This window comes from Sapajus apella, unplaced genomic scaffold, assembly GCF_009761245.1.
Source record: "Sapajus apella isolate SASKATOON/1434 unplaced genomic scaffold, GSC_monkey_1.0 scaffold44, whole genome shotgun sequence".
Taxonomy (NCBI): domain Eukaryota; kingdom Metazoa; phylum Chordata; class Mammalia; order Primates; family Cebidae; genus Sapajus; species Sapajus apella.
In genome coordinates, this window is record NW_022436984.1 from 20,397,446 (window position 1) to 20,420,661 (window position 23,216).

General features: G+C 52.3%; 1 protein-coding gene and 1 long non-coding RNA gene across 7 annotated transcripts in view; one reads left to right on the plus strand and one right to left on the minus strand.

The window, feature by feature from the left end:
• Window positions 1-6,908, minus strand: part of LOC116524277 — a 21,284-nt gene extending 14,376 nt beyond the window's left edge. Inside the window, exon 1 of the long non-coding RNA XR_004257249.1 lies at window positions 6,681-6,908. This is a non-coding gene — a long non-coding RNA (uncharacterized LOC116524277). The remainder of the gene's footprint in view (window positions 1-6,680) is intronic.
• Window positions 1-23,216, plus strand: part of TTC7A (tetratricopeptide repeat domain 7A) — a 156,383-nt gene that overhangs the window by 79,907 nt on the left and 53,260 nt on the right. For 5 of the 6 annotated variants that reach the window (XM_032239477.1, XM_032239481.1, XM_032239476.1 and 2 more), the window contains 3 exons: window positions 8,706-8,843; window positions 9,416-9,499; window positions 14,053-14,157. In XM_032239477.1, coding sequence (XP_032095368.1) covers window positions 8,706-8,843; window positions 9,416-9,499; window positions 14,053-14,157 — 327 coding nt within the window. Of the gene's footprint in view, window positions 1-7,127; window positions 8,323-8,705; window positions 8,844-9,415; window positions 9,500-14,052; window positions 14,158-23,216 lie in introns of those variants that run through there. The other variant, XM_032239480.1, reaches the window with a different exon arrangement.

Genomic DNA, 23,216 nt, shown 5'->3' on the forward strand with positions numbered 1-23,216 from the left:
TTTAAGACAAAGTCTCCCTCTATCACTCAGGCTGGAGTGCAGTGGAGCGATCTCGGCTCGCCGCAACCTCTCCTTCCCAGGTTCAAGTGATTCTTCTGTCTCAGCCTCCTGAGTAGCTCACATTACAGGCACACGCCACCATGCCCAGCTAATTTTGTGTATTTTTAGTAGAGACAGGGTTTCACCATGTTGACCAGGCTGGTCTCGAATTCTTGACCTCAGATTATCCACCCGCCTTGGCCTCCCAAAATGCTGGGATTACAGGCATGAGCCGCTGGACCTGGCCTAAACATTGGTTATTTTTTTTAGCCTTTGTGTACTGAGGGTTCCAGTGTAATTTACAGGTAGGTGAAAGGCTGAAAACAGGGCCATTTGTCAAGTCCTTTCTCAGCCAGGGAGGTTCCAAACTGATTAGGTGAGCATTGTGTTGAGTCATATGAAATTGCCAATTTTCAATTGTTTATGACCTACAGAAATAACAGTTTCGTATAGTTCAGTCTAATACTATATGTTCCCATCTTACAGATGACAAAAGTGAGGTCCAGGACAGGTATGGCTGTTGGTCAAGGTCACATACTAATAAGTCTTGAAGCCATGACTCGAACATGTTCTTCTCCCTCAGCAGTTTCTAAGCCACAAGACGCAGGGCTCCTGGACCTCCATCCTGATGCTTCCCTTGCCCACTGCTCTGATCCTTGGTATTCTCAAGTGTAAAAGGCCAGGAGATAACTTTGGGGATCAGAGGATTTTGTAAACAGGGGCAAGCCTATTAGGGTGAAGATGGTCATAATTTTTCTCCTGGTAGGGAGTGAGGCTGGGCTCTGCCTTCTCAAATCGTTTTCTGTGGCCTCTGCTTGAGGGTCCTCAGGACAGAGTTCAGATGCCTTTCAGTTAAGGCTACCCACCCACCCCCAAACCCTCCAAGCAGAGAATGGCCTTTTACAAAAACATGGCCCATGCCTGGAGCCAGGTGGGTTTTCCTGAGTATGCGGTCTCCTCTAAGCAGTTCTTTCCCTTTTGCAAGACAGTGTGGCTGGCAGCCTGCCTAGGAGACTAGAGGTTGGGGGTCAGCTGGCCAGGCGGTGTCCTGGGAGATTCCTTGTGGCACACCAAACAGAGGCGCTGCCCAGACACTGTTTGCAGTGAGAATGGGAGGAGGTGTCTTTCATGGGGCTGGCTGGTTTGTTTCCCCTTGCTCACACCCAGCCTGTTAGACATTCAGAAACTTGAGGGATTTGGGGGAGAGCATTGGCAATGCACTTAGCTTTAGTGTTTCATCTGCAGTGACCTTTTCCCCTGGGTGCTGGGTCTGGCATCTGTGGCTGAGAATGGTTTTGCAGAGTGGCCAGACCTGCCTTTTCTCCTGCCTTTGTTTTAAATTCTCCTTCCCTCCAGTCTCATTCTTGATCAGTGAGAGGACTAGGGTATGGGTTCCACTCCACCAGCCTCTAAAGTTCCTGCCCTGATGCTTCTCAGCTGAACCCCAAGACTCCATGTACCTGCAGGGTTTTCTTCATCTCCCTTTGATGTTGGCTGGGTTTGGCTGCAAATGAGGGGCTTGGGGAGAAACCTCTAGAACAGCAGCTGGTGGCCTTGGCTGCTACTTAGGCTCTTCTAATACCTGCAGAATGCGTTATGCTACAGTGAAAGCTCTTCCCGCAGAGCGAACCCCGGAGGCATCATCATTGCATCCACCTCTAGGACGTCCAGAGCAGCTGCTGCAGGAAATGGTGTTTGCAGGCTTCCTTGTTTTGTGGTTTGGAGCTCAGAGTAGTGGCTGTGTGGTGTGGGGCTGCTACCTTGGATATGGTTTTTATTACAAGCTGACTGTGAGATCAGAATGAATGAGGGAGACCTTTTCTTTCAAGAGGTACATAGAAACCTTACTAATGCTTTCACAGGAATGCAAAGGGGATATGAGATGTAACTGGTTGAAGACGAAACTCAGTCCAACTGGTTTTGGACCGAGTTTTGAGTCTTTGGGGCCAAAATGGCATTTAAAAATTCATCTACTCATCGTTGATTCATTCATCCATCCGGCCATCTGCCTTCCCATCCATTCTCCATCCACCCATCCTCCAACCCACCATTCATTCATCCACCTACCACTCATCCATCTACCCACCCACCAACCATGCATCCCCCTACTCATTCATCCATTTATCCATCCACCTCCCATTCATCCATCTACCCTTTCTTCCATCAATCCCCCATTCAGCCATCTACCTACCAACCCTGCATCCACCTACCCATTCATCCATTTATCTATCTACCCACCATGTATCCATCCACTCATTCCCTCATCTATCCATCCACCCACTTTCCATCCATCTAATCTTGTTCAAGCAGCTGCAGCATGCGGGGCCATGCTCAGCACTGTAAAGGTGATGATTAACAGTTCAGTCATAGTCCCTGTCCCAAATGGACTCCCATTTACTGCAGTTTGTACCCAGGGATGTGGAGGAAATCCTGGTCTCCAAATCAGAGTGACTCTAGTCTGCTGAACCTCAAATGTAAAGTCTTGTTTTTGAAAGAACCATGTATCAAACCAGCCTGACTTTCTCAAACAGTTGGGGAACTAGGAGATACAGGTATCAGAGCTTCTAAAATACTGATCTGGGGCATAAAAGTATGTGCTAAAGTAAACTGAACCCTTGAATCCCTGTTTCTTTCAGCTAGCAAACAAGTTGCTGCCGGTATATGCTCTTAGAAATGGAAAGGGTACAGAGTCCTGGTGTTGAGAGAGGGGGTGGATGGGTGAGTCTCTTGAGTCCTCTCAGACTCTCAGATTAACAAACTTTGTGCCAGGCCCAATGCTGGGCATCTGGCTATTTGAATCTTGAATTTACCATTCGCAATCTGTGTGGCCTGGTTGAGTTTCTTACCTACCTGAGCCTCGGTTTTCTCTTCTGTCAAATGGAGCTAATAAGGGCTCTCTTGTAGGACTTTGGTGGAATAAATAAGAAAATGAATGTGAAGGTGCCTGGTACATTTTAGTTGTTCAATATGTGCTCATTTTCTCCTGATAAATATTTGATTCTGACTTAGTTATTTTTGAAAACATTTAGGTTCAGGTCTGGTTGGGATATCCAGGGTAAATTGGATTAAGGATGCCTTTCAGTTAACAACAACAAAAAAGTGCTTCCTGGGCTTGATTCCATTAGGGTTTCAGCAGATGAACACAGATTGTTCCAGCTTTTGGGACCTGGTTTGCTCTTACACAAGGGCTGAGGTGGTGAAGGGTCTGATAACACTGCTAGCTTAGAACTCTTGGTTCAGTGGAGGTGGGAGAGCTTCTCTCTCTCACTGGCAAAAAGAGCTGTGATTCTGCTGTAGGAGCCTGACTCAGCAGAAGCTCGGAGGCTGGCATGGGCCTGGCCTGGGTCACTGGGTGGATGGGACATGTCACAGAGCATGTTATTTCTTGGCTCTGTGGACTGGCAGCTCAAGAGCCAGTGGTAATTATGTCTGCTGGTGAGGGACAACAGCACAGGGGGAGCATGACAGCATCTTCCAGGGAGGGGGCAGGTGCTGGGTACAGATGCTGCCAAGAGACTTCTTTCTGGGGTAATTTGGTGGGGGTGGGGGGAGTGTCAGCAGCAGGCCCTCAGCTTTGTTCCTTGGCCAATGAAGAGCCTGTTTTTGAGAATGGGGTTGATCAGGGCCTTGGACTTGTTGTACAAAGAGCATGTTCTTTACAGAAAAGCAGCACCTAGGGTCTAATGCGGGAAGCCTGGTTTTGTGTTTTGCTTCAGTTCTTTTAGAAGTAGAGCCAACCCAGGGTCTCTTATGGCATGGATGAGGCTATTGGGCACTTCCTTGGAGGTACCTGGAGCAGGGAAGGAGCCAGGAATGAAGTCAGAATGTCTAGGCTCTAATTTAGGTCCCAACCCCCTGTCTTGTGTGCATTGGGCAGCTTACCTGGCCTCCCTCAGTCTTCTCATCTGTAAAATAGGCTGAGAGTACACAGAAGATGATTGTGAACATTTTGAGATACCTCACAGAAAGTGTTCCACACGGTAATTCCCTTTCCTTCTCTTAGAGTGGAGCCCTGTTTGTGTCCAAGGTTAGAGAGGAGAAAGAGGGCTGGGCAGAAGGAGAGGTTAGTGCTGCCTGTGGCCCTGCAGCCACCGAAAGGTCAGGACTGGTCTTGTATCTTACCAGGTTGGGAAAAGCTGGCAGAGGAGCCCCCAGGCAGCTAGAGCTCACGCAAGCAGCAGTGGTCCCAGACTGGCCTACTGGGGGCCTGGAGGGTGGTTCAGCCTCAGCTCCCTGGGATCTTGTGCAAGGTAGTTCATCTTCTGGAGCTCAGTGTCCTCATCTACAGAGGGTGGGGGGCAGTCAGTGGTTTCATCCCTGCTCCACCACGATGTTACTGTGAGGCCAGATGGGACGGTGGATGTGATAGTTCAGCTTCTGAAAGAGTAATGCAGGCTGGGCACGGTGGCTCACGCCTGTAATCCCAGCACTTTGGGAGGCCAATGTGGGCAGATCACTTGAGGTGAGGAGTTCAAGACCATCCTGGCCAATATGGTGAAAACCCCATGTCTACTAGAAATACAAAAAAATTACCTGGGCATAGTGGTGGGTGCCTGTAATCCCAGCTACTCAGGAGGCTGAGACAGGAAAATCTCTTGATCCCAGGAGGCGGAGGTTGCAGTAAGCCAAGATTGCACCACTACATTCCAGCCTGGGTGACAGAGGTAGTCTCTGTCTCAAAAAAAAAAAAAAAAGGCAATGCATGTTGTGTGCATAAGGCTGGATATTTGACCAAGTGTATCCCTTTCCTTAGGTTTCTCATAGGCCAGCCTGCCTGGGGAAAATAGAGGTTTCCTCACAGGCATTTTTGGGATATCTCATATTTGCTTCATGGATACTTGGTCAAAGACCAGAAGTGTGTCATGCTCTCAGTACTGAGCTGTTGGGTAATGGGTATATGGGGACTACCACTTGTTTCTTTGGCTTCTCCTCTTCTGACCTGCTAGAGGACTTGCAGTGAATGTTCTTTAGTCTAGGAGGGGCTATCCTAGGAGATCAGCCAGAAGGACAAAGGCTAGGAGCAGGACAACTACATGAGCGCTAGGATTAAATCCTGGGATTAAGTGCATGGATTAAACAGAGCAGTGTGTCCGCAGCAGTGGGCAGCCTTGGGGTGGTTGTGGGGGTTATGGCAGCGAGCACTAGGCAAGGAGAAACTAGAGAATATTCTGCCATTATTCTAAGAACAGTGAGGAAGAGACGGTGAGAAGATTTAGTGTTCATGTACGACTTTAAGGGTCACAAGTGCATTCACATCTGTTACTGCATTTGATCTAGAGGATTTTCTAATGAAAGCAAGATTCTGAAGCCACTTCAATGGTGGAAGGGAAAGAATATGGTTGGTACTAGGTCAGAGCTACTGCCAGAGCGTGGGGCTGCACCATGTGGCCTGAGGGCAGTGAGCCAGGGAGGAGGGAGCAGGACAGCTGTGGGCTGTGGGAGGGAACTGATGCTCTCATAGTGTCTGAGGCCCTGGCCTTTGAAGCTGCCCCTGGCCCCTGAGCTGCACATGAATTCTGTTCTGCTGTGGCTCACCCACCAGCCCCCATGCCTGCCTTTTTTCTGTCCCATTTCCCCCATCCTGCCCTGTTGCCATGGTTACACACACAGGCGCTGCCCAGCAACCACCAGGAATATTTCACTGCAGTCCTGCCCCAAAGCCATAGTAACTGCTCAGCCCACTTTGGCTTCTGGCTGGGGAATCATGCCCCTCTCCTGCACGGGTCCCAGTTCACACAAGTCCTTAGGACCCCCAAAGAGCCTTCCTGGCTGTCCGCCTGTTGACGCCCTGTCACCAGCCTGAGGATTTGCGCTGCTGCTGGTGCTGGGATGATCCTCTCTTCTGCTCCTTTTCTTCTGACCTAATTAACACCCAGTTCTGAAAATCTACCCCTCCCTCTGCCAGACACACATTCAGACGCTGTTCTCTTAAAGGTCAAGGTCTGAGGTGGACAGAAGAAAGTTTCCACTCCAGGCCCAGAATGTTTCTTGAGTGTGACGCTCTGCAAAGGCAGGTTGAGTCAAGTTCTGTGTATGAGGCTGTGCCTGGGGCCAAGAGTCTAGCCATGAGCAAGAACTGGTGAACCAGACGGGGGTGTGTGGGCCGAGGTGTGGGCCAGGTTGCAGGAGCACAGGAGAGGCCTGACCTCTCCTGGTGAGATGGTGCTATAGGAAGGTGGCCCTGAATGAAGTTTTAAGGAGCTAGAAGGTGTCCTGGTTGACAGAGGGAGCTGCAGCGTGACCGAAGATGGGCCAGTGACTGTAGGGACCAGCAAGCGGTTCCCTGTCACTGGAGAGAAGCAGACCAGTTAGGCGGCCACAGAAAGGACTTTAGACTTTATCCCGACGGCTCACTGCTCACTATCCCCTGAACAAAACTGGTCTGCATGGGCAGGCAGGTGGATCCCCAGACCCTGGTTTTGCCCAGCCAAGCTTCTTCCCACCCCTGCAGACCGCCTGGCCTCACCGACTTCCATCATAGCCTCTCCCTCCCACCCAAATTCCAGGTCAGCTTCCACTTGGGGATGCGCATCCTATACTGCTGCTCCTTCCTGGTCTCCCCACGGCAGGGCCTGCATGTCCCCATCCTCTCACTCCCTAGCCACTCTGGCCTGGTGGAGGCCGCCCCTGTGGTTCCCCACCCTGTGTAGCTGGAGCTGGGGAGCTGCTGGAGGTGGGGGAGTGGGGCGGTTCATCACTGGGGATAGAACGAGGGCTGTATTCCTGCTTGGCTCAGGGAACTAGCTCCTGCCAAGCCTCTCCCTAGAATTGCTTCCCTCTTCCTGTTGGTGGCTGTGTGGGTGGACTTCACTGGAAGGAGGGGGATTTCTTGGCACCTTCTTTCTCCACTCCTCTCCTTCAACCCTTTGGAGCTCCTGACTGGCTCCTGTTCCGCAGGCTGACTCCAGTGCTCAGCCTTGCCGGGATTTCCAGGCATCTCAGAACCTCTCCTGGGCCATCTGAGTCCATTGGGAGCCTGGGCGGCACTCACCAACTGTGGCAGCGGGGCAGCCATCAGAACCCCTGGCCACCAGTCTCTCAGTGACTGAGCTGTCCCCCCAGGGTGAGTCACCTCCTTGGGTCTTGGAGGTGTTTTGGCTTCCAGAGGCCTCTGGGAGGACACACTCCAGCCTTGCACTGCAGGACACACCCAGAGCCTGTGGTCTGGAGGCCTCAGGGGCTTGGGCTTCTGCCACCAGCCCCTTACTGGGAGGAGGGGAGAGCAGTCCTGCCCAAGGCTGTGAGGCCCACTTGGTGCACTGGAGGGGTGGGGTGATTCTGATGAGGGAGACCTGGATTTTTAGGGCTGGCAGCTCCTTTTTATTCTGTCAGGAAGGCTGAATTCTCGGTCTTGAGGTCCTATGTGGGGAAGCAGAGGAGGCCAAGTCCCATTGCACAGAAGGAGGCTTAGACAGAGGGAGGGAGATGCAGGAGAGAGCCCCATTTGGCAGAGGGGAGGGGGCAGGAGAAGGAAGGATGCTGGGGGCAGCCAGCAGCAGCATCTGCCCAGAGCCCAGCTCTGCCCAGCTCTGGCACAGGCTTTGGAGTCGGGGAGGGGATGTTACTGTTTCTGGGCCCAGAGCATCCTCTGCCTAGTCCCTGCCCCGTGGCTACTCAGAGACCCCTGCAGCTATCTCTCCCTTTCCACCCTGTCTCTTTTGCCTCCAGGGTATGGAGGTGGGCAGGGGGGTAGGACCAGCTGCACAGACTGAAGAACAAAAGGATCCTACATACTTGATGGAGGGCTTCTGGCTTGGTGATGAGGAGCTCCCCTCTTGGAATTAGACAGAATTACCCACTCATATAGCACATTTCCCTCTCCTCCCCTCACCCCTAGCAGCCATCTGGCATCTCTGAGCTACTGACATCCCTGGTGCTGGATGCCAAGAGCAGAGTTCTTGAATGTGGAGAAGCTCTTTCTGGGGAGGGATGGAGGAGAGTTTCTGTGGTTGGAAGGAGCCAGGAGAGGGTCTGGACTGGACACAGGTGAAGGAAAAGGGGACTCTGGGAATGTCCTTGTCAAAGGGACTTAAGAGGCTGAAGCAGAAGAGAAGAGGGCACTGGGGGCCACAGCCCAAGCTCCCCACAGAGCCACCTACCCAGTCCAGGCACTTTCACATCTTAGCCGAAACTCTTGCTGTAATTCTGAGAATTGCAAACTCACCAGGGACTGTTCCATAAAATGACTGGCTTGTGCTCAAAAATGCCGGTGTCATGAGAGGGAAAGGTGGAGGGCCTCCTCCAGATGAAGGGGATTAAAGAGACATGGCACCTGAATACAAGGTATGATCCTGGACTGGATCCTGAAATGAGAAAAAGTAACCAACTGTAAAGGACAATAATAATTATAGAGAGAGGTCCATTGAGGAAGAGTTTTCGGTTATGATACTATTCTTGCAACTTTTCTGTTGGCGTGAAATTTTGCAGAATAACAAATTGAATATCAGAAGCTTGACCCCTCAGAACTGCTCCTTCACCCAACCTGGTCTAAGGGTGGAGGAGTTTCTCCCTTGGAGAGGGCCTTTGTGGAGATGGGAAAAGGCCGTTTCTGGCCTGGGGTAGTGGCAAAAGGTGATAGTGGCTGGGCCAGCAAGGCTAGGCCCCTTGAATTCAGACACCTGCTTATCTTCTGTCCTCCTCTTTCTCAAACAATGTCCCACCCACAGGCAACTCGAGATGTGGTGCTGAGCCGGGTGCCAGAGCAGGAGGAGGAGCGGACAGTGAGCCTGAAGAATGCTGCAGCCATCTACGACCTCCTGAGCATCACCCTGGGCAGAAGGGGACAGTACATCATGCTCTCGGAGGTAGGGCCAGCCATGCAGCCCACCCCACTCCCTGGAGTGAGGCAGTCTGTAAAGGCAATCAGACGGAGCCATTGGTCCCTTCTCCACCTGTCACTCCCCTGCCAGGCTGCTCTGCTGCTTTGACCTTGGCAAGCTGTCAAGTCTGAATTCCTCATCTGTGAAATATGGGTAGAGAACCCACCTCACAAGGTTGCTGGGAAGAGTGCGTGTGAAAAGCTGAGAACAGTGCCGTGCGCAGTAATAATAAACGTTCACTGCTATTTTTATTGCCTGTCTACATTTTGAAAGCCCTTTCACAAATCTTCAATTTGCTCTTTGCCATCACCCTGTGAGATCATTCACATGTTAAGGAGGGGAACTGAGGTCCTGAGAGGGTGAGAGACTTGAGCAGGGTCACACAGCATGCCAGGGGCAGGAACTGGGTTTCTGCAGGGTGTCTCACGGGAGCCAGGTGCGGGCCTCCTGCAGCCTCCCAAGGGCGCTGACTTGGGCAGTGACTACCCTGGAAGGGTACAGATGGCTGGGGTGGGAGGACCCCTGGTGGGCAAGTGCTGACTGTCTCCCCTCCCCAGTGCCTGGAGCGAGCCATGAAGTTTGCGTTTGGAGAATTTCACCTTTGGTACCAAGTGGCCCTTTCCATGGTGGCTTGTGGGAAGGTAAGGTCCAGGGGGTGCTAGGGGCTGCACACTCACCCTCAGGGGGCTCTGCTGAGGTGGATGGAGGGGATTTTCTGGCCAGGGGAGAGGGTGGGCATTATTCTGCAGCTGATTTGAACCTCTGGGAGAGTGAGGGGCGTGGGGTGGGCCACAAAGACACCTTGTGTGAATTCCTGTCCACGTGCAAGCCATGAGTGTGCCGGTGTGCAGAGTCTGTGGATGCTTTTCTCTGAGCATATATACATGCACAGGAACACTGTAGCCTTTTTGCTGGAGAGCTGATGATGTGACTGCATGTGGCGGACACAGGGTGGATCCAGGTGAGGGAACATTGTCCCTCTTGGACTGTAGCTCTCATCCTGTCCATCGAGCATGGTATCAGGAAAGGACTTGCTCGTGGACTGGAGACTTGCCTTGGAGGGGAAGGTTAAAAGGTGGAGCAGAGCAGCAGCACCCACAAGGGAGTTTGAGGGGGTACTGCATGACACATGTGGCCGGGGGCACCTGGGTAGAGACAGTGCCTGGCGGGACACTGGCCAGAGCAAGGAGGGGCCTGAGTTCACTCTCTATCCACGCAGCTCTAGTACCGTCACCCCTGCTTTTTCCTCCGATCAGAATTACACTTACATAAGCCTCTATTTTAAGCAGTGACATGAAAGGAAAACCTTTCTGGAGCTGGGTACTGAGGATGTTGGGGCTGAGGATGCTACGAATGCAGGAAATAAGGTGGCATGAGCTTGCAGATTGTTCCAGGAGCTGTAAATACCCAGAGCCCTTTCATGGGGCTGAGGGAATTCCTCGCCCCCCTGGCCCATCTGTGCCACATTCCATTTCTGGCCCCGCTGCTGTCTCTGAGGAGGGCCCTTCCAGCTTGCCAGTGCCTCCTCCACGCATGGAGGGTGTGCCAGCTAGCTCGGGGCCTCAGCAGCCGAGGCAGGCCAGGTCTTGGCAGGGAGGGGGAAGAGGAGCAGGTGCTGCACCCTGGCCTCGGGAAGAGGCTTGCCGGGGAGACTTCCCCGCCCCCAACCTGCTGGGGGCATGTCTTCCCAAACCTCCCCCCACTTCCCCATCGCATCAGACACCCCACAGAGCGTCTTGAAGTCACAGCATGATCTCCTTGGCTCTGTGCTCAGCAGGGTCTTGTCAAGACTCACGGAGATTCACAACACAGGCCAGGCCCTGGCCCTCCAAGTGTTAGGGAGTGAGAGAAACCCTTCTACAGAACTGCAGGCAAAGGAGACAATGTGGGCAATGGTGGAGGGGCTGGAAAGATGAGCCAGCAGTGGGGATGGGTACAGGAGGGTGTTGAAGGCACCGGTCTGCCTGGGCTAGTAGGACAGGGTGGGGAGGAGGTGAGGCTGAAGCTTCCATGGAGCCTGGGCAGACAGCTCACAGTGGCATAGGCAGTTTCTTCCTACCTCTGGGAAACAGAAAGCCCATCTAATCTTGGGACAGTGAGTATGGGCAGGAGAGGCCTAGGACCAGGACAGTGGTTCATACCCTTCTGTGGGTCATGGACCCCTTTCAGGAGCTAAGGAAAGCTGAGGCCACTGCTCAGAAAAATTCAGTGCACATGCAAGTTAGCTTTAAATCCTAGAGGGGCTCTTAGAAGCTCTCCAGGCTCAGTCGAAGGTGTTATGGTAGCCTGGGAGGTAAGGAGTCTTCTGCCCCTGACTAGCTAGACTCAGAGAGGTCCAGACCAGCCTGCCACCATCCCAGCATCCAGGGAACTGGTTTCTGGGCTTTGCTCCTTCACAGACCAGCAGGGTTGCCCTGGGAATGGGCTTGCATCAGGGACTTGAGATTGGCCAGTCCTTCATACATGAGGCTCCACAGGCTGGAGATGCTGTGCGTTCGGTGCAACCGGAGATTGTTCTGGAAAGCACTCTCTACCCTCCTTGGGAACCGTGCCCACCAAATCAGTCTGTCTGATTGTCCCAGGCATCCCTCAGGAGTGGCCAGACCTTGCCTTTGCTGAAAGCCTAAGGCGGAATCAAGGGTGTGTATCTGTGATTGTGCCTGAAAGGCCTTCCAGAAGGTGAATCTGGGCAATATAAATATATCTAACACTTCAACCTGCAGGAATAATGGATGAGTTCCGTGGCATGATTTAGGTCGTTCCTTCTCTTGGTCTCTGTGCTGCAATTGCATTGCCTGTGTTGCTAGGTAACCATCATGACAGGAAAAAAAAAAAAAGCTGCTGCTCCGGCTGCTGAGTTCTCAGATGGCTCCTTAAATAGCAGTGTTTTTTGGTGTGCATGCGGGTAGGGTGGAATGTGGAGGGTCAGGGTTAGAGAACCCTGTATGGCAAGGATCCAGTCAGTAGCTGTGAGAAGGAGGCCGAGGAGAAGCCTGAGGCTTGCTGGGGTGTGGATGGAGGGGCCTTGGGAAGGGACTTGGAGTGGTGTTCCCAGAGCAGGGTCTCAGGAGGAGGTAGATAGCCTGACAGTGCTTTCAAGCCCCTCATGCACCCTGCCACCCGCCCCGTACCCCATGTAGGCTCCCAGCCTGCAGGAGCTGGTTGCCTGCTAACACGCTCTCGTGCTTGGCCTCCTACCCTTTTGTTTCTGGCGAGAGCCATGGGGGTGGTGGCCTTAGTTGTCTGTCACACCCTTTCTGTAGGGTCCTTTGAGGAAAGAGCCATTGCCTCGTCTCCCTTCCTGAGTGACCCCACAACCCCTAGCCCAGTACTGGGTCCAGAGCACACCCTTGGTGAAGACAGTCGTCATTGACCTGATAAGTCTGAGCCAAAGCCCAGGGAAATCTATCACGTCTGGGTTGAGAAAAGCTCTTCCTTAGATGGCAGGGAACAGGGGAGTCCAGCTGGAGGGAGGCGGGTGTCCAGGGTGGACACAGACCATTCAGGTCCTAGCTGTGCACCCGCCAGTTGCTCATACTCTGCTGTAGACAGATGAGCCTTCCAGAGCCTCTGTTTCCTTCCGTACCTCCAGAGTTGCTGGGGGGAGATGAGAACTAGTTAACAGTGGGAAGCTTGGCCCACAGTAGAGCCCAGTATACATGCGATTGTCATAGTTCCACACAGATACGTGCAGACATGGAGGTCACACAGGTGCAGGGGTGTACACACTGGGAGGACTGGTGCAGAGTTTCCTGGAAAAGGTTCTGGTAGAGAGAGAGAGAGAGAATGAGTTAGGGGTGGGCAGGGAAACAGGCCTCCTTTTTGGCCAAGGTGGTCATCATAGAGGCAGTGTAGGGTAGTGGTTAGAGCCAGGCTACATTCAAACCTCAGCTCAGCCATTCATAGGCTCTGTGGCTTTGAACAAGCTACCTAACCTTCTCCGCATTCAGTTTTCCCATCTGTAAATTAGAGTCAGGGTATCTACATCATAGGATTGCTGTAAAAATTAAATCACTTGATGTTTAGAATGCACTTACAACAGGGGTCTCCAAACTTTTTCTGTAAAGGGTCAGATAGCAGACATTTTTGAGTCTGCAGTCCCAACAGTCTTTTGCAGCTATTCTACTCTGCTACCATATCAGGAAAACAGCCAGAGACAGTATATGAATGTACATAGTCCATTTATGTGTTTCAATAAAACTTTATTTACAAAAATAGGCAGAGGGCCAGATTTGGCCTGTGAACTGTGTTTTGCCATCCCCAGACTTAAGACAATGCCTGCACATCCCAAGATCTGGATAAGTGTTTGCTGCTGCTGTTCTTATTACTGTTCTTGGTAACATCCTTGTCTGGCTGTGGCTGCACCCCACCCTGGCCCTCCTTCATACTTGGCTGTCCTCTGCAGGTACAGTCTGAGTCCCTGAAGCCGTGGGGGATCCTCAGATTCCTATTTGGAGGTTCTCTCCAACTCTGCCAGTTTAGAACATCTCTCCTTCCTCTCTGCCAGCCTTTAAACGACCCCCAACCCCCGCCATTGGCCCTGCCTCAGAGTCATTTATTATTATTATTATTATTATTATTTTGAGACAGAGTCTCACTGTGTCACCCAGGCTGGAGCAGTGGCACAATCTCGGCTTACTACAACTTCCACCTCTTGGGTTCAAGCAATTCTCATGTCTCAGCCTCCTGAGTAGTTGGGACTACAGACATGCACCTCCGCACCCGGCTATTTTTTGTATTTTTAGTAGAGACGGGGTTTCACCGTGTTGACCAGGCTGGTCTCAAACTCCTGAGCTCAAGTGATCCGCCCGCCTCTGTCTCCCAAAGTGCTGGGACGGCAGCCGTGAGCCACTGTGCCCAGCCCTCATTTAGAGAGCCCCTTTCTACCTCGAAAATTTCTGTGTTTCACATTTGAATTCCTTTTGGAGAGCTTCCATTTGTTGTCATGTTAGCTGTTATCATGTTACCTAAAGAGCAAGGGTCACGGCCTCCATTCTTCAGATGAGGAAACTGAGGCCTAGGGAGGGATTTGCCTGCTGATACTGCCTGAACTTCTCTGCCTTGGCCCTCTTCCTGGCTCCTCAGAGGAAAGGGATACAGAGCAAGGCTTGGTTGTTTGGGGAGCTCACCCCAATGTGGGCACTCGAGATCCAGGGCTGTGAATGACAGTGTTTTCTGCTCTTTTTTTCTGCAGTCAGCCTACGCCGTGTCACTGCTGCGGGAGTGTGTGAAGTTGCGGCCCTCAGACCCCACCGTGCCCCTGATGGCTGCCAAGGTCTGCATTGGGTCCCTTCACTGGGTGAGTGAGCTGTGAGGGCGGGGCCTAGAGGCCTCCTGTGGGAAGGGTGGCAGCAGCTGGCTGTGAGTGGGTGTGCACTTCTTGGTGTGTATGTGAGGGTTCGTGCGGAAGGTGGAGAGGATGGAAGCTGCCAGGCAGATGGGCCTGGGCAGGGAGAAAGGCTCTGAGAAGCCGCTAGCCTCCATCTCCACCTTCAGGGTCCTGTGACTCAGGATGGTGTCTGGTTTGCAGTTCAGCCTTGAACTGTGGCCTGCAGAGAATGGAACATAGGGAAGTAGGCATGCCCCCTACCTGCCCAGCAGCAGGGTAGTAGAGTAAGGCCTTGAGTTACCTGGACCAGCCCCATCATTTCTGAGGCTTCAGATGATCTTAGCATCCAATCTGCAAGAGCCTGCAAGGCGTGATCCTGGGGGCAGAGCTGCTCTTGGCGGAATGGGAAGGTGGTCTCTTCTGTCAACCCCTCTCCTTCCTCTTGGCTCCAGCCCCCCAGAACCCTGCCCTGTGCTTCGCTGCCTGCATACTGCTCTCTGCAGAGGCAGCTGAACCATTAGGAGGCTATAGCTCCAGGTGTGCCCTCTCCCCAGTTGGAGGCCTTTACTGCAGGCTCCTGAAGACCCCTAAGAGATCAGCAGCTCAGAGTAGTGAAGGAGGACAGGGCCAGGAGCCCAGGTCCCCTGCCTTGCTGTGGTCCTCCTGCCCCAGGTCTGCTTGGATCCCGCTCCAGGCCTTTGTGGCTTCTGGCACTGGGCCCCAGCAGTGGGGTCTCTGCACAGATATCTCTTCTAACTGGGGGCTCACTTCTGGACAGTCTTCGCTTTCTTGAGTCCCAATCACCTTTCTGACGTCAGCCTCCTATTTCTACCCTCTCAAGCAACACAGAACAAGTGCATCCTCCCTCCCAGATGATGCATATCAGGCCTTCCCCCACCCACATCTCCCCAGTTTTTCATCTGCTCTCTGGGCCCAGGGTCTCCTAAAGTGGGCACTTCCCCTGGAGATGACCTTCCTGTCTTCCTATTGGCCTGACACCTTCAGCTACCCCCTCACCATTGTGTGTGTGCCCAGCTTGTTTTAAGGCAGCAAGGGCCAAGCTCTGGGTGCATACAACAGGTGTTTCGTAATTAGCAGCCTTTACAACTCTTCTTGCCACTTTCCCTCCTATACACAAACAAATCATGGATTTTGGAGAGGGAGGCAATGAGCTTTTCACAAATTGCATGTTCTAACCTTCCTGCCTGAGGACTGGAAACTGGCCCCATCCCTCTGCTGGGTCCCTGCCTCGTCATCCCAGCAGGTCTTGCCTTTTCTCTGCTCCAGGGAGTCAGTCCTCCCCAGCCCAAGGAGGCTGGGTGAAAAGAGCACCTTTCCCTTTTTCCACACAGGTTCCGACCCCTGTGTCTGAAGTGCCCCATGCCCTCTGTTGCTGATCAGGAGGAAGGGAAAGTGTGGCTTCTGGCTTGTGTTCTTTATTCCGTCACTTAAGTTGGGGAGAATGACATGAGATCAGTCCTGTAATGAGCTCTAGGCTTTTGGAAGGAGCAGTATAATTAGGTGGTTAAGAGTTTCACTGCCCACCCACTGGGTACCCTAGAGTAAGGCACCTAACCTCACTGTGCCTCAGTTTCCTCATGTGCAAAATGGAAACAGCCTTTCCTCTCAGGTAAGACATAAATGACCAAGTAAGGAGAGGGCTGGACAGGCCAGGGAGGCTTCATGGAGGAGGTAGCCTTGGACTGGACTCAGAGGGCAAGGGAGGATATAGGAGAGCCAGAGCCAGGCCCTTCCATCACAGCTTGCTTTCCCCTGCCTCATGAGTATCAGGGAACCCTTGATTTCCGGGTCTTTTGGGGAAGACAGTTGGCATTTTGCTCCCAGAGGTAGGGCAGCCTTGTGAGCAAGCACTTTAGATGCGGCTGGCACATGGGTGCTGAGCACGTGCAGCAGAGGGTGGTGGTATGAGCTGGAGTGTGCAGAGCAGGTGGGCTCCCCGACCCCAGCTCAGGCCCCTCCTTGCTCCCAGGGCTTCTGAGAGGGGCCTCAAACTCATCTCTGAGATGAAGCCCAAAATACCCATCTCTGAGGGGGTGTAGCGGGGGAGGGCATCTGTGCCCCTCAAGGCTGCCAGCTCTGAGGTAGCTGTGGGTCCACCCAGCCAACGGCCGCCCTTGCCAGGAAGCCCTAAATTTAGGTCTTCCCACCATGCAGGAGCTGTTTCCCTCAGCAGCATAATTACAGTAATTATGTGCATTCAGATTACATGGTAATAAAATTAGGATCAAATCAGTCCAAATTGAAATCAGATGAGTTAGGAGCAAAGTAATCAATGACAACATAAATAGAAAAGCCCAAAAGGAAACTTAAACATGCAGACTTGTCATCAGAATCAGGGAGAAGGGTGAGCTGTTTAACTTCAGCTGAGCAGCATATTTGGGTTTAGGGGCTAGTTTGAGCCAGGGTTTAAATCAGGCACAGGCTAGAGTGACGGCCCGGGGGTGGGCTCTTGGCAACCTTCCTTGATCTGGAAGCTTCACCCCCTGTACCTCCTACCTGTCTTGGATACAGATCATGTCACATTGTGATCATCTGCGTTTCTTGAGTGCAGGAATTGTCTGTCTCTTCTTTGAAGCCCCAGCCCGGAGCTCAGCGCCCAGTGCTCGCTGGATGGATCCTTCTTGCCAATGGGCACATTCACTTGGCAATGAATTTTGTGTTATGTGGTGCATGACTTCCCAACTAGGTGGAGAACTTGCTCACTTGCCATGTCTTGCATTCTGACCCCGTCTCCCCGACAGGAAGCCTGCATATAGTAGGTGCTATACTAGTAACTAACCAAGCAACACACACCCCAGCTGGCCAGGAAGGGACGGGATGCGGGATCTGTATTTGGTTCAGGGGTTCTCCCTGCACTCTGCAGCTAATTCTTGCTCCCTGGGTAAAGAGAACAGGCTGTAGGGTATCCAAGGGTTCTGAGAAGGGAGGCAACAGGCTTCCCACAAATTTCATGTTTGAGCCCCTTCTTCTCAAGGACTGGAAACTGGCCCCATCCTTCTGCTGGGTCCCTGCTCACCATCCCAAGTTCTATAGGGGGGCCCAGCTATGAGAGTCCAGGGCAGCCCTGTTCCCAAGGCCCACAGTGAAAAGAATGGGTCTGCCTGGCAGGCAGGGGATGTTCGTGCATGAGACAGGGCACGGATCCCAAAAGGCGTCTCACACCCCCTTCGTCTCCTGCCTTCACAGTTATTCTGGCTCACGTCAGCCCCCAGCAGGCCCAGCCAAGCCCCATGAGTAGGGGACAGAAATCTGGGGGTGGACAATTTGGCCTGGGTTGCAGGAAGGGAGGCTGAAACTAGGACATTTGAAAAACGAGTTGTGCTGGGTGAAGCTGGACTGGGTAGCCACGTGCCCAGAGGCAGAGCACCTGCTGTCCCCACGTCCTGTCCTCATGCCCTGAGCCACTGTTGGACACCCCAGACCGGGTCTGGGTCTGAAAGCAAGGTTGTCTCTTGGGGACTGTGGCAGGCAGAGGGACTTGCATGGTCACATGCTGGCCGGCTGATTGGGGGTTTGCACCAGGGTGGGAGTAGCTGAGCAGGGTTGGGTTTGGAATGGGAGAACACTGACCCTGGGGCTTAGCCTGAGGCTCCCCTGGGTGAGGGAGGGCTTCCCAGGCTCTGACTCAGTGGCGCCAACGCTGAAATCGGAGAGGCCTGCGTGGCCGCCTCTTGCCTTGGCACGGCCAGCCTCCTGCCAGGGTCCCTATTTTTGCAGCAGAAGGAAAGAGAGATGTAAATATTTTTTCGTATCCCTCCAAACAATTATTTAAAATTCATTTAACTTAAAAAGTTGAAACCTTTAGAGGAGGCAAAGAGGATAGGCTATGCATATGTGGTGTCACACAGATAGGAGAGGAGTTTGCAAAATGGAAATGGGGCATGCTTGTCTTTGGAAAGGTCTCTGATGCTATCTCTTATCTCCTTCCTGAGGAGAGCAGGAAGAGGGTAGTGGAAAACCGCATAGGCTTTGGAGGCAGAGAGGCTAGAGTTCAAATCTCTGCCTACCCGTATACACCCACTTACCAGCTGTGTGACTTTGAGGGAGTAATTTACCCTGTCTATGCCTCAGTTTCCCCATCTGTAGCCTGGAAACAATCATGTCCACCATTATAGGGTAGCTGTGAATATCAGCGATGACATGAAGAGTGCCCCCGCTTAGGCCAAGTGTGGTGGCTCACACCTGTAATCCCAGCACTTTGGGAGGCCAAAGTGGGAGGATCACGAGGTCAGGAGATCGAGACCATCCTGACCAACATGGTGAAACCACGTCTCTACTAAAATACGAAAATTAGCTGGGTGTGGTGGCGTGCACCTGTAGTCCCAGCCACTTGGGAGGCTGAGGCAGGGTAATCACTTGAACCTGGGAGGTGGAGGTTACAGTGAGCCAAGATTTCACCACTGCACTCCAGCCTGGCAACAGAGCAACACTCTGTCTCAAAAAAAAAAAAGAGTGCCCACGCTTAAAACACTGCGGGTACCTGAGTGGTAGCTATCTCTATGATAGACCCTTGAAAATAGCAGGCACACAGAAAGGATGTGCCTTTATGTTTTTGACTTCATTTTTCAAATTCAGGGGTGGGCAGAGCCAGGAAGATGGATTAAGTGTTGATGAGGCAGGGAAGAAAGAATGCCAGCCCTCCTGCCACCAGCTTGTAGAAATTAGAAAGAGTGCCTACTCCTCCCAGGGAGAAAAAAAAGGGGATTTTTCAGTAGAGCAGCTAACAGCAGGTTCCGGGCTCTGTGGGAAGGAACTAAGGAGAAACTGGAGGTGCTCTTTAAACAAAATTCTACAGGCTCAGAAATGAACTTTCTCTAGTCCCCAGAAAGAGAGGACGAGGGTGAAGATTCCGAGGGTAAACCTCTTTGGGTCACTGCAAGGTGAAGTAACCCTTGAAATGGAAGGCAGTCCTGGGCATTCACAGAGTGTGTGAGCAAGAAGCCAGTCTGCGTAGGGACCAAATTTGAGACCCTGGAGAGACAGAGGAACTTGTAAAGTCACAGGAAGTGTTTCCTTACTTACATAACACGAAACAAAGGATCCAAACATTATGTCCTTCAGTGTATCCCTTTTCCCAAGGGTCAGAGAGGAGGAAAATGAAAACCTTTGGAGGGTGAATTAGCATCAGGAGATGGGTTGGAAACACAGTTCTGCTACTTTCTAGATGTGTGTCGTTGGCTAGGTTGCTTCAGCCCAGCTCCCCATGCCTCGGCACCTTCTGCTGTGAAACCCTAATGCCATCAGGTAGCTGTGGTGCTGTGAAAATGCCAGGGGAGCCCTTAATCACTCTAGAATTGCAGAGGAGGAGGCAGGAAGGATCTTCACCTGAGCTTTAGTGGCGAGGTTCCATGGCTGCCCTATGTAAAGAAGGCATTCAAGAGTGGTATATCATTAGGAAAAGAAAGGTTGAAGAGAACCCTGGAAACTCCTCACCCTAGAAATATTTTGATGAGCAAGGAGGGCCCAGTGCTGTAAACTGAGCTTGCTGCAGAAGCAGCAGCCTGGATTACAGAGCCACCAGCTGTTGACTTGGAGGCCACAAGGAGGAAGTGTCTGGAGACTGGAAAGGGCACACAAGGTGCTAGGCATGGAGGAAGGCATCTAGAGTAGAGCAGAAGGGCAGGCACTGGGCCGCTCCACAGCCATCTGACAAGAGCAATGTTTCTGGATCATACACAAGTGCAGTCCATTAGTGGACTGTGAAATAGAACTCTTAAAAACAAAATTTGAGGCTGGGACGGTAGCTCATGCCTATAATCTCAACATTTTGAGAGGCTAAGTGGAGAGGATTGCTTGAGCCCAGGAGTTCAAGACCAGCCTGGACCACATAGTGAGACCCACCGCACCTCGTCTCTACAAAAAATAAAAAAGTAAAAATCAGCCTGGCATGATGGTGTGTGACTGTGGTTCCAGCTACTTGGGAGGCTGAGGTGGGAGGATCGCTTGAGCTCAGGAGGTCAAAGCTGCAGTGAGCCACGGTCATGCCACTGCACTCCAGCCTGGACTACAGAGCAAGACCCCATCAAAAAAAAAAAAGAAACAAACAAACCAACCTTGAAATAGACTATAGATTATCAGAAAATAAGATAGGAAATGCTCCGGTGTGTTACCCATGGTGGGGGTGAGTGGACCCTGGATGGGGAGTGGAACGCTCAACCAGCTCAGCATGGTGGACTGTGTGGGGCTGCGGAGGTACCAGCTTATCCCTGTGTAGAGTCGCTCCTTTTCTGTGGTGAGGGATCTGGCTGAGAGACAAAAGGCAGGCAGTTAATGTCTACTCTCTAGATTCCAGAGGGTCTTTGATGCCACTTTCCAATTTGTCAGATCATGTAGCTATGAGGAGCCGGGACTTAGATGGCACTTGCCATCTGAGACAGGCTGAGATTTTTTTTAAACCCTGGAAGATTAATTGCATAATACATATATAAAATATGTATATTTCTATATATACATACACATATATATTGTATGTATAAGTAGTTGTCATTGACATACCTGTACATATGTATGTATATGAGACTGGCCAGGTGCAGTGCCTAACTCCTGCAATCCCAGCACTTTGGGAGGCCAAGGCGGGAAGATTGCTTGAGCCCAGGAGTTCAAGACCAGCGTGGACAACATAGTGAGACCCCATTTCTATTTTTTAAAAAAAGAAAAAGAAATTAAATGATGTTGGCCGTATAGGGAGATGGTGCATTAAGCCTTGGGATTTTGATTTGAAGCAAATGCTGACACTATGCTTAGAGACTGTTTTAAACTACATGGACAATGCTAGCAAGTACTAGACAAGGAATGCTGCTGATCTCAGGGTCAGAGTAGATCACAAGCTGGACAAGTGAAGGGTGTATGTCTTCACTTTTTAAAGCTAAAGGATGATGAGCTCTTTTAATCCAGAACGGATACTTTGCCAGTCTTTGCTGAGCCGTGTTCCTGACACCCTCTCTGCATGGGTTGTAGGAGCTGAAGCTGGCATTTGCTGAGTAGACTGACATGACCCATGGGACGAGTATATATTCATGGAATGCAGATGGTGTCTGGATGCGTTTTTTAACTTGTGCTTAGTGTTTATAAGAAAGCTTGTTATGGACCGTCATACTACCTGAGATAGTGTGTGAGGTGAGCCTCATCAGCCAGGGGTATATTAGGAAGGAAAGAGGGTGCTGTTGCTTACTTTCCCTTCCCTTATTGCCTCCTGTCCCACCCCTGGCACCTCCTGGGTTAACTACAGCCACATGATAAGCTCTTGGAGTTCCAGTAGCCCCACGACAGCACCACACAGTGGGGCCTTAACTAGGGGCCACCCGGTCCTGCCGGGTCTGTGCCTCCCGTGTCAACTCCTCAGCCAGGCCTAGCACAGAGCCTGGTGCTGCAAAAGCCTTAGTGGAAGGCTGTGGGGAGGAGGGAAGAGTGTGGGTCCAACCTGCCATTTTACAGATGAGGACTTTTGGGACACAGAAACTAAGTGTGTTCTTCAAGCCCCATAGCTGTTGGGTGCTGACCTGGGACTGGGTCTTGTCTTCCAGTGCTCTTCTCACCATGGGGCTCTGGCTTCAGACCCCGGGAGCCCTCCTGAGTCCTGCTGCCTCATGGCCCAGGAGAGAGCATCTACAGCCCTGGTTGCACCTGACCAGCTGAGGCTGAGCTGTAGACAGCTGTGGGGTTTCCCCAACTATGGCCTCCCCTGAACCCTGGGTTCTCGGGCCTATTGGTGCCAAAGACAGAAACCCAGTTCCCCAGGTACCCTCATCCTTCCATTGGCCAGCCCAACAATCAGGAAGCAGACCAGTGCCCAAGTTGGCAGCTGGAGCTCACCCACAAGGTGGCTGGAGGGCTGCTGTGGTCAACTGAGTCGGACATGGTGGGCAGACAGCCTCTCCCGCCATATCCCTCCAGGCCATCATGCAGCTTCCTCGGCTTCTCTGTGCTTCCATGTTGTTTTCCCCTCTCTCCTCTTTCAGTTTGCACATAGCTCACCCTGGCTAATAGCCTCTGTCTCATGATCTCACTTCCGAACTCCAGGGAGAGAGAATCCACAGATCCTCTTCCTAGCTATGGCCAGTGGTCACGCCCTAAGATGCCCAGAGTTGCCCATCTCCTGCAAGGGGGATGGGCCTGAGCAGAGATGAGGGCCAGGCAGGGGCAGCTCTGGCTTTGGGGCCAGAAGCCAACTTGGGTTTGAACCTCATTCCCTGGTTGCCTGACTCTGAGAGCCTCTGACTGGGAGACACGCCCGTGGCTGGGGGCTTTGACGTCTGGGTGGCACTGAAGGGTTTGCATGTGGCATTCAGTCTCTTGCTGTGTGTCAGAGCCAGTCAGTCTTGCTGACAGAGGAAGCATCCCCACCCTCTCTGGAAACTGACATTTTCAGTGACATGAACTTGGGCACACTACCACACCAGGCATATGGACAGATAACATTTCCTGGGTTGGATGGGAGGGAGGGGGCCTTTCTTGGGGCATGTGTGCCATGAGTGGGCATGACCAAGGCCCCTCACTGTCCCCTGCCCCCTAAACTGGCCTGATGCCTGTGGGGACCCAGAATGTCCCCAGGCCCGCCTTATGTGTGCCCCTTTCTGTCCCATGTCATATGTGATGATGTGTACAAATGTGGCCCATACTGGTTGGTCTGTTTCCAACTGGAACAGTCCCTCCTCCTAGGACAAAAACAGCCCCAGGCCTTTTTCCCCTGAAAGTTTGAGCTGGTTGTCCCAGAGAGGGAGTGAGCTCACAGATTGAGCCAGAGTGGCAGCCTGCCTGCTCCATGGAGCTGGAGACATCCAGCAAGGCACGTGTTTCTGAGGCCCAGTCACAGACCCCTGCTTGCCCGGGCCCTGCCTCCCCTCTCTCGGCTGAGCACAACAGGCACAGACACAGGGCCTTACAGAGGTGATGGGAAAGGGGCTGCCATGGACTGGCCCAGTTTTGGGTTCATGCTCTCAGCACAACAAGCTTTGGGGAGCTGGGATCTCTGGGGCAAGGGAAGCTTCTCCCTGTGAGAGGTAAGGCCC